The sequence below is a fragment of the Haemorhous mexicanus genome, chromosome 4 (genome assembly GCF_027477595.1).
Source record: "Haemorhous mexicanus isolate bHaeMex1 chromosome 4, bHaeMex1.pri, whole genome shotgun sequence".
Classification (NCBI taxonomy): domain Eukaryota; kingdom Metazoa; phylum Chordata; class Aves; order Passeriformes; family Fringillidae; genus Haemorhous; species Haemorhous mexicanus.
The window spans coordinates 32,811,888-32,823,320 of NC_082344.1; the positions used below are offsets into that span (position 1 = coordinate 32,811,888).

The window sequence follows — 11,433 nt, forward strand, 5'->3', positions numbered from 1 at the left end:
GGTAAAGTGGAAAATTCTCACTCATTTTATCATTTGGAAGAAGATGCCAAGAGTAGGTAGCCAAAAATGAGGTTAAATGACTACTTTCTACAGAGTCTATCACTTTTCAAACAGATATCCAAATTCAGAAAAAAATTTCAGGTTATGTCGGGATTTCCTGTTCTTCAAACAATGCTTTTTAAAAATCACACCCTGCTTGTTTAAAAAGAAGCACTCCAAGGATGTATTCTTTGAATTTTAATTTTTTTTTTTAAACAGGCCAGTTTCTTCCATCATATCAGATGCAACAGCATACACTTAAGGTGTAAACAGCAGCACTGTACAATATATTCCAAAAAGCTATAAAAATATTACTAGTCAGAATTCACACCCTAAAAACATTGTTGCATTATCCCGTTGTAAAACATGTTCCTTCAAAAGAAATTAAAGCTGAAATTAAAGCTGAAGACCTTAAAATATAAGTTTTACATAAAACTGCTAGAAAGAAATAGGAATTTTGCTGAAGACAGCAAAATACCCTTGCCCACTAGATATAAATTGCAAAATCACTACAAACGTGAAAGAATAGACTTCTTTGTCTAGACTCATGTCCTGTCAGTTTTACAGAATCAAGTAAATCCCAAAGTAGCATCATACTACAGTACATAATAGACTGGTGCCACTGCCTTTAGTAGGAACTCTCACCCTGACAAATGAAATATCTGACTGAAGTAAACAGACATGGATAACTGTAACTAAACCAAGCAGAACAGCATCATGCTTGTTTGTTTAAAATAAATTATAAAAAAATGCCCCAAAATTCCTCCACAGCTACTTGCAGGCAGATTGGAGAAGAACTGTGTGTAGTGCTACAAGCCTGCTCACTGCTTCCAAGGAACTCTAAAACTGTTCCAGACAGCAGAAGAGCCTTGGGATTTGATCACCAAGTACTACATGCTGAACATTTCCATATACATGGATCATGCCCTAAGTCTCGCATCCACATTTAGAGTCACAGATCTACCATGTGCAGAGAATACAGAATGAAGGTCTGTGTAACACAAGCCATAAATTTAACCCTGTACTTCCTTTCACCAAGTCCAACACTTCTTGCTGAATTAAGACTGAACTTTAAAGGTACCATCAGAAATTAAATATGTTCAATTTCTACCAGCAGTACACATCAAAATGGATGTATCACATAATCTGCCTCTTCATCTAACCTGCCCCAACTTCTCAAGAGTATCAAAGTCTTTAGACAAACCACCCAAAGCAATACTACCCATGCTGCCTTGCCCTGCCAAATCCTAAAACCTCTGTCACAACCAATCTATAAAGACAAAAGTGTGCTGCTGCACCCTTTCCTGCTCTAATACAAGGTTTCAAAAACTGAAAAAGACAAATACTTTCTAAAGCAAAAGATCAATTTTCTATTCAGCCTCTTACTGTCAAACTTTCTTCCATTTAAACTTGGATTTTCAGTCAGCAGTTCCTAAAATCAGGCTGACTCCAGCACAAAACAGGCCAAAGTAATTACTTCCTTTAAGTCCCATACTAGACTCCAGTTACTGACTGGAATTAAACTTACTTTTCTATTCAATATTTTCATACTAGACTGTTACTGGAACCTACTATATCAATGGATCTCTTCCTACATACTGCTGCATAATCAACTATATTCGATTTCTATAGAATATTCTCCATGTTTTACCTTGCATACAAAGATGAAATCACATTGCTTGTAAAAAGAAGAAACAGACTGAAAATTATATTCTGGTGTTTCCTCCAGTTTTCTTTCACTCAATTTCTGGTGCTTATTTTTAAGTAATGACTTAAATATTGCAATAAGCTAACACAAGATTTCATTCTGTAAATTTGTAGCTTTCTAAGAAGGAATTCTATGTAATAAAACTTTCAGAAAAAAAGACATTATTTTAAAGTCTGATAATTGTGTCTTGTCATCTGGATAACACATAGAACATATAATTCATAATCTTAACTCAAGTACCTAAAAGTCAGGCTTTCCTTTACACGTTTGATTAAAAAGAAATGGTGAGCAGATAATTTTATTCATGTTAGTAGATGTTAAAAGAGTGTAAGTTCAAGAAATTGCTCTGAGTGTAAAAAAAATAAAAATAGAAGTTCCCATTTAGAAACAAAGTACTATTAAGTACAGAAAAAAAACCACAGAAGTTAAACACATCCTGACTGAAAAGCTCTTTGTATGCTCTCAACAAATTTTAAATAGTTGAAGTGTTCAATTTTATTTGAAATTGCTTTGGCTCTAGGCTAAAAAACACATACTGAAGATAGATCACCACTGAAGAATGGTGTCGAGTTCTTTCTCCATACTGCATGGAATGAAAGGTTTACCATCTTCCTATCCACAACTACAACATATAGAGCAGCCAAAAAGTCAAAGACTTTATCTAGTAAAGCTAGTTTTCCCAACAGCAACCAAGAAAGACAAACCTACATATTCCAGATTTTAAATACTGTAATTTAACAAACAAGGAGACTTCATCCAATCTCTCCAGGATAGTTTTTCTGATGTAAGTTCTGCAAACTTTGTATGACAGACCAAGAAAAAGTTAACTTACTATCACTATACTTACCTGTTAGATTAAAAGTAGTTCACTTTTAAAACAAGCAATAGCTTTCATCCCAAGTTCAGCACATAAATAATTACAGCTTCACAAAACATAATCAGGTAAAATTTCAACCTAACAAGTGACAGACACTTACCAATACACACATCTATTTTGCCCTTGATAGCAGCCTCATGCAAAGGAGTGTAGTTCCAGTTGTCCCTAGCGTTTGGGTCTGCCCCCTGACACAGCAGCAGACTGACCACCTCTGCGTGACCAAAGGAGCAGGCGTTGTGCAGGGGTATCAGTCCTCCGTCGTCGCGAGCATGAACATTGGCTCCTGTCTGCAGCAAGTGCTCTACAACATCCTTCCTTCCAAAACCTGCAACAGAACATACTCCTGTTCATTTGTCTGGCAAAACAACATGATTTAGTAGCTAAAACTATTCACTCTTGGTTCACTGTACATTATTCATGTTCTTCATCCACTTCTTGGTTAATTTCATCATAAAGTCAGACTCTGTTCACCTGCTCAAACAACAGCTGGACAATTCACTTACAGTCATGACAGAATGGAATTGTGTTCTATCAGAGCCTGCCACTCTATCTCATTAAGACATTTTACAAAGGCTGAGGAGGCTGAATGATGAGAGGGGGATGCAAGGAAAGTAACAGGAACATCAGCTATACCCTCTGTTACATACGCCCACTAGGGTTTCCACTTTAAACCTCTCTTCAGTTAGTCAAAAGCTTTCACATGGTAATAGTTAACAGATAACTAATTACTAATATTCACAAAAGGCATATAATTCTTTGCCAAATTTTCAGAAAGTTTGGTAAAAAATTAACTGACTTCCCTGAAGAGCTGGAAGAATGCTTTCCCTGGTGAGAAAATACATCAACTAGTCAGCTGGATCAGTTTAAGTCCAGCTGAACTGTTTCACCCACCGCCCAATTAATGACACTTTATCTCAACATAGCAAGAACTCCTCCAAATGCCAATTCCAATCTCTGCAAAGCTGCTATGCGCACAGTTGGCCTTATGACACGGAAGACTTATGATTCTCATCAGGTGTTTTTCCTCCTCCTTTCACCTCCTTGATTTAAGAACAAGACTCCAAAAGGAGTTAAATTTTACAGAAGTGTATAAGCACACCTATAGGTATCACCAGATGTATAAGCACACCTGTAGGTATCACCACCTTAAGCAAAGCTGGAAAGATGTTCTTATTAAATGCAATCCCACTTGTTAGAGCACTAAATACAGTTTATATGGGAAGATAAGCCCTTGAGGTAGAGGAGCACTCTTAGAGACATGACCTTCTCAAAATGGTTTTATGCTATAAGCAGAGGGGGAAAGAAGTCCAAGTTAAGTCATTGTGTGTCACTGCTTTACTACAGCACACACTGGGATCAGACTTTTTCCCTAAGACTTTCCCAAGCACTTCTCCCACTTCACTAGACTGAAAACAATTAAACTGAATGATTTAACTAAGTAAATTGAAAAGCCTTCAAGTTGGGTGAAGTGCACATGGTGCAGTATTACTGAACGTCTAAGATTCTGCATTTATATCCTCTTGTAAACTCCTTCAAAAAAATTTTAAATGGGAAGGAGACATATTGCACAAAGTATTAGAAGATAATTCAAGAGAACAAGTTACAAGTCACAAAAAAAGCAAATTTCAACTTGTGACACTAACAGAGTTCATGTACCACAAATGCTGCCAAAAACATAAAAGAAAAAACTGCCAAGTCAAGGCCAGCAATCAATTCTTTTTTTTTTTTTTTCATGAAAAAGTGTGCATTTTGCAGGCTCTGAGGCCGTAAGACTGCCAGGATGTTTCTTAATTGACTACACAATTTGCATTCTTCATTGTATCCATATGAATCCAGCTGAAAATTATTAACCTCATTTTAAGTCACACAAGGCAGAATTAAACAGTGCCGTGGCTTTACAAACCCCTGTGTGAAGTCAGACATCTCACCTATGACAAGGACACAGGGGACACCTGCAACAAGTCGAGTCAGAGTAGTTTCAGAGTGATGTCTCAAGCAAAGCTTTCCAAAGCAACATAATCATATTTGCTCTACACTGCAGCACAGGTGGAGTGGTTGATTCAGGTGTCTCTGCGCAGAGTGGAAGCGTGTCATAAGTTACCAACTACCTCTTGCCATGTCCTGGCTCTCCCTCAAGGAACACTCAGTCGCTACTTAGATCAGCTCTGCCTCTGCAGTTGCTTATCTTACTCATATATGTCAAAGCAGCTTGTATTTTTATGATTAACAGCTTGCTAGCTGACAAACCAACTTGATCAGCTCTCAAACTCTGACCACTGGCTGCTTTCCAACCCAAGTGAGATTCCTTTGCCTTCAGGATTAAAGCTGTATACTCCAGAAATTTTCTAGAGCACAGCTATTTATGCTAGCCTTCACAATGTGATTAGACTTCCAACAGTTATTACTATTGATATCAAAGGCATGCTTAGAAAAAAACTGCTTTCCCCCAACAGCTTTTTGCCACTACTAGACACATAAGCAGAAAGAAAACAAGCTCTATCACTGATGCTTTAACAAGTCACCTTAAATCAGGATTCTCCAAGCCTGAACTTCAGTGAGACCAAGAACATTCCGCTCTGTGATCCCCGTTCCATAACCTCCAAAAGCCCCTCCTGGAAGCTTCTACCTCTTCTTGGTACAGAAGTGGGAATTAAGCCACAGTTCAGCAATTATTAGTAGTACTCTCTATATCCCTGGATAAAACACTAGAAAGGGAACACCTGTAAAGCTAAAAGAATGTGTTGCACAAGAATGCAAGGACCTAACTTCCTGATCAAAAAAAAGTTTAACTTCCCTCTAAATGGGTGTGGAACAGGACAAGCTTACGACTGTGGCTATATGAAGAAACTGAGTAGGACTCAGCTTATTTCTACCAGGTCCATCCACCTAGTCACTTCTCACAGAGGTGCTATTATTAATGATTTACCAGCAAGGACTAGGTTTAAAAATATATGAACCAAGGTGTCAGCAGGAAATACATATGTATGTCCTTTTACAGGGCTCAACGCTGTTTCAGAAGGAAAAAAGCAAGTCTGTTCCCAAGCTGGCTCTAGAAAATCACCTTCGGTATGTGAGTACTCTGCATGGAAGATGACACACACAGAGTCATGAATGCATCACTGTCAGCCTGCTTCAAACATAATGGACCAACACAGGCACTTCAACTCGCAAACCACAGAATGATGCACAGGATGTATCTTAGGCTGAGAAGTAAAGGCACACCATATCCCATACAAACTGTACCTAAAACGTGACACCTCATCACAGACTAAAATCATCCAACTATTAAAAAAAAAGTCAATAGCATTCCCAACAGGAAAAAAAAAATTATCTCTCACATACACACAGAAAAACCAAATCATTTGGTTATGCTGGCAAAAGAGGTATTTTATCTACTATGTGTCAACAACACCATGAAATGCAGAACTGTGGGCCAGTTTACAAGAACAGAAAACAGTGTCATTACAAGTATTTTCAGCTACCGACGGGCATATAGGACAGTAAAGATGTTGCTATTTTGGTGAAATAAACAATGACAGTTAAGATCTTTCTCTAAGGAAAAGAGGTAGCATGTTTAGATCAAAAGAATGCAGTAGAAAAACAAGTGAGTGAAAAAGTTTGTCTCATTCAACCCAGTTTGAAGAAGAAAACAGCTAAGAAGAACACAGAATATTCCAGTGAAGAGGGTACAAAGTACAAGAAAAAACAAGTCACTTCTAGCACAAGTTAACAGCTCAGTTATTTAATGAACTCCTTAGCACAGGATCACCCTCTAATAACCCTTAAAAACTGGGTTCTGTTCAGACAATTGCTAAGCTACAAACTGAGAGTACTCAGAGAGTATCATATGAAGAGGGTAAGTGTGTAACTCTTCCCTAGGTATCTTTTGGCCACCAGTATGGATAAAAACTGTGCCATGCTTAGCACAGTTGCTTTTTAAATTTTTTTAGCAAGCTACTTTTTATTGAAATAAACTGAATGTAAAAGCTATGCATACATTAATACCTCCACTTAATTTTTTCTTTTTTTGTACATATTTCAAAGTCACTCAATCACTCTCAAGTCTTTAAAACCTCGGTTTTGGGGGCTGCTAGACAATATCCAAAGCCTGCACTGACACCAGAGACACAAATATCCTGCAATCCATACAGCAGTTGAGACAGTACTGAGTTTCCCTCTTTCCAAGCAAGGAGGATGAAAGGAAAATTATGCTTTGCTCAACCTCTTCCTCCTTGCAAGAGAGGCCTCTGTAACTGTGATACTGCCTCAGTATTAATTTCTCCTTTATTAATAGCTAACCAAAGCAGGTCAGATTTATTCAGCACACTACTCGACACTTCAACACAGAGCTGAAGAACCACTTCCCCTTTATTCAGTTCAATTGGCACTTCAGGTACCCCAAACAGAGAAAATGCGGATAAAACTGTTGCTCCAACTTGATGCGGCCCTGCACAATTTATCTGGAAGTGAATAATGGACAGGTGACTCCAGCTCCGAGAAACATATTCAGACCTATCCCCAGCTTTTAAAATAATTGGTAACTGATTTCAGCTCTTAGTCTTACCTCCAGCTTACACCTATGCCAAGGATTCTGAGTGCTCTCAGAAGTCCCTCTTTTTATAGTCCTGCCACAAGAAAGGACATAAATGTGATTTTCAAATCAGAAACCTTACAAAGCTTAAGAAAATCCAATCTTAGTACTTTTTACAAGGAACTATTACTAGGGAAGTTATCCTTCCCTATTACAGTAAAATAACTTAACTGCCTGGCATTCCTGCCAAGATAGACATCTGAAAAAACAGCTGAGAAGTCAAGTAGCCAGTGGGAGGGGGAAGGGAAAAAAGAAATAAAATTCAGTCCCAAAAAGGGGAAATGAAGAAGAAATTAGAAGAAGAATTCCTCTTTCACAAATCACAACATCAGAAGTGAAACTCTATTCATCGAAGAGTTTGGCTTCAAGAAGTTGAAAAAGCAGTTTAAAACAAACATCCTGCACCCTCACCCACCCATTCCCCTACTGAAGGCCATACAATTCACACCTAGGTATGGCTCATAAACATGGGCTATTATCCAAAACACAGCTTCCTATACACAGCAGACTGCTATGCTCATAAGCAAACAAGTTTTATTTTACCTTTGGCCCACAAAGGAGATCAAATCAACACACTGCATCTCTGGCAGGTATACACTGCTCAAGATCATCTGCATTCAAGCATCCTTGCTTACAGGCCTTTCCAAAATGCAGGATCTCAAGATCTATGTAATAAGAAATCTGCCTAATGCTCTTACACGTCTAATCCACTGGCACCAGACAAGCAGCAATTTCAGATAAAGTAGGTATGGTATCTAAAGAAAGTCTTTAAATCTAGAAAAATATATGGGAATTTGTTAGATACAAGAACTTCATCTGCTATTTTCCTCATGCTACAACAAACCACCTTCCACTGCTACTACAGTAACATCTTAATAACATTATCAACTTTCAAAACCTTACCCCCTCATGAAAGTTTTGTCCATTTCTTCTCTAATCAGAGCAGATATTACTCACTGCAGCTTCAGCACTGCAGTTTGTACAGGCAGTGAAGTTAGAACCTGAGATCTCAGAGTTTTAGGGGAAGCAGCAAGATCTGACTTTAAGTCTGAATCCAAAATTAGCAGAGCAGATTCAAGCCTTCCAAAACATTAAGAACTTTATAAGCACACATGCAGTTGGTACTAGCATTATGTTCAGGGTTCATCAAAATCAAATTAGTACCATGCAGTTGGTACTAGCATTATGTTCAGGGTTCATCAAAATCAAATTAGTACCATGCAGTTGGTACTAGCATTATGTTCAGGGTTCACCAGAAGTTTGCTGTGTTCTAAACTCCTCTTGCTAAGCCCCGTTTCAACAGTAGAGCTCAGGGAGGAGAGAAAAAAGAAAAGGAAACAGCTGAGCACCACAAGTTCCCTTAGGGGCATTGTCAAATGCCTCTTGTACTTTGAAAATGAAAACAAATCCATACAATCTCAGGGTGTGTTATCTAACTGATAATATGCACAGCACTATTCAGGGTGCCAGGCAACATTGTGCCATAAAATGTTCATTTTGCTACTGATTTCAACATTGATTTAGAGCCACATGCCAGCAGTTAAACACTGATCATTTGATATGGAGTTGTTAAATATCTTAATTTACATGTACCAGTGCACTGCAAAGCTCAAGCTAGATCTGTGCACTCCACTATGTAAGGTCCGGTTCTGGACACTGTGGCACACCTCCGAGAGCTCTCAGACTGACCACAGACCTAGCAATTGTACAAGCCCTGAGTAAGGAGCAGTGATTTAAAAGACTTTCTTCATTTTACTTTTATCATGAATTTTTTGTGCCTTGTGCCCCAGTGAAGAATACACCCCATAAGAAATATTCTTTTTATGAACTGCAGTAATCTGTTACAGCTCTGTTTGCCAAAAGGCAGTATTTACTTTGTTAGCCTACATTGTTGGACCTTACTGCTAAATTGCTTTTATAACACTAGTTCTGATCACAATGACATCTTTGCACAAAGAGGTGTATTCTTTCCTGGACGCATCTGTAACTTACACAGTTCAACTGTTCCACTTGATCCCTTTCCCCAGCCTACCCAGACCCCAAAAGATGCGGACACCAACCAGCAACCATGCCGAAATGAAAGAAGTTACAAAGTATAAGGTATCAAAACTGATTCCCATTAAGTTCATCGGCATCACAGGAGTCCCTGAGCTGTTACAACACAGGTGAAACCCTTACTTCAAGTCAACTCTGTCCTGAACTCCAGTTTCTTGCTTCCTACGTCCACTGCACAAGTTTGCAGCAGCCCATGGATATCAAACAGAGATCACTGTCCGTACTTTCAAATCTTACAGTCTCTTTACGCTCCCAGGATCTCCTCTCACCCAGAGAAGGGGATTTAACAGCCATGTCCCAACAGCCTGTAGTGAAACAGGCTCTCTTGCCGCCGGGCAAGAGAGTGTGCTCACACTCTTTCAGCTTAGGCTTGCCCACTCCCGAATCACCGGGGCGCTGGAGGCCCCCTGCCCGAAGCTATTCCAGGGGAACCCTGCCTGTCCCGCTCGTTGTCACTGCCCGGGCCGGGCACGGGAGGCCCCGGTACCCACCGGCGGCGAAGTGGAGCGGCGTGGACTTGCGCCCTGCCATGTCCTTGGCGTTCACGTTGCCCGTGTCCACCAGGCGCTTCACGCGCGTCACGTCCCCATTCCTGCAGGCCTCCAGCAGCTCGCGGAACGCCCCGCTCGCCGCGCCCGGGCCCGCCGCTTCTGGACTCTCCGCCGCCGGGCTCGACGCCGCCGACGACGACGCGGACGAGGACGACGACGACGAGGAAGAGCCGCTGGAGCTGCTACCCGAGCCCGGCGGCGGGGCCGGCGCGGCGGCGCCCGAACCCTCCGCGCACTCCGCGGCCGGGGGCCGGTCCGCGTCGGGGGGCGCCTCGCCCTCGGGGCCGGCCAGGCTGTGGCGCTGCGCGGCTGGTGCCAGGCTGGGGCTGCGCGGCGGCGAGGCGGCGATGGGCGGCGGGGAGGACGGGCCGGGCGGCGGGTGGTGGTGGTGATGGTGGTGCTGGGAGCGACGCGGCGGCACCGCCGCCATCTTCGCGCCGCTCCGCCCCTCCCGGCCCCGTCACTGCGGCAACGGCGCCGCCCCGCCCGCGCTTCCGCCCGCCCGCCAACCCCGAGCACCGCGCACGGACGTGACGACCGCGCGGGGCCCGCGGGGCGCGGCCGCACCCGCCCTGGCACCGCCCCGCTCGGAGCGAGCCTGCCCCCTGCCGGCCGCGGCGGGCGGGGCGGGGCGGGGCCCAGGGAGGGGCGGGGAGGGCGGAGCCGGGGGTGGGGCCCCGGGTGGGGCCGGCACCGCCCGGGAACCGCGTCCCCTCCGTGGCTGCCGGTGCCGGGAGACGGGCGGGACGGCAGCTCCTCAGGCGTGACTCCGGAGGGGAGGGCGAGGGGCGGTGTTCCCCCGCGGAGCCCGCTGTAGGGGCGAGCCTGTCTTCTTCCGCCTCCACGGCACGATCCGGCTGCGACACCAGAATATGGGCAGCTGCTTCTTCACAGCCGCCGTTCGTGTCCAAACTCCAGAAGGACTTTGCGAGCTAATAGCAACACCCCTTTGTCAGATCCAAACTTTGCGAGGTACTTAAGAGGCATCGGTACGAATTGTTCAGCTCAGCACCGGCTTGCCACAGTTTGTTTCACCATCCAGGTGCTTTTGTGGCATCAGTGACAAATCACATTCCTTTACTGGTCACGCCAGAGGTGAGTGGGTTGCCCGGCCCCAGGGGTAGCTAGCGCTTCGCCTGGCGCTCACCTTCATTCCCTGCAGGCGATCCAGCCGGCAGCGTGGCTTCATAGAATCACAGAATCGTACAATGTTATGGGCTTGGAATGGACCTTAAAGATCATCTAGTCCCATATCCCCTGCCACAGGCAGGGAACACCTCCCTCTAGACCAGGCTATTCAAGGCTTTATCTAACCTGGCTTTGAACACTGCTTCATTCCAGTACAGCTCCTTTCCAAAAGCCAGGAAATGATGGAGTGAGACCAGGAGAGAAAGCTGATGGAGAAACCTAAGTGGAGCCTGGCAGTTCTTTAGAAGTTGATTAGCTAAGCTGAAAGGCCACTTCTTCACTCATTCCAGGGAGGAAAGCAGCACTGGCGCAGAGCCCATTGGCCAGAGCAAAGCAGTCACTAAAAAGCCACATGGAGCAAATGGTGGAGAGAGGCCAAGTGGGGAACACTCCATCTGCTCAGAAACAACAGAGTGTGAAGAGG

At 43.2% G+C, this 11,433-nt stretch overlaps 1 protein-coding gene across 2 annotated transcripts in view; it reads right to left on the reverse strand.

Moving 5' to 3' along the window:
• TNKS (tankyrase) overlaps window positions 1-10,279 on the reverse strand; it is a 129,727-nt gene extending 119,448 nt beyond the window's left edge. The window contains exons 1-2 of one of the 2 annotated variants that reach the window (XM_059844353.1): window positions 9,762-10,279; window positions 2,725-2,949 (exon numbers count right to left, since the gene is read on the reverse strand). In XM_059844353.1, the coding sequence (XP_059700336.1) occupies window positions 2,725-2,949; window positions 9,762-10,251 (715 nt within the window). In that variant the 5' untranslated portion in view covers window positions 10,252-10,279. The remainder of the gene's footprint in view (window positions 1-2,724; window positions 2,950-9,761) is intronic. The other variant, XM_059844354.1, reaches the window with a different exon arrangement.
• Between the last annotated feature and the right edge of the window lie 1,154 nt (window positions 10,280-11,433).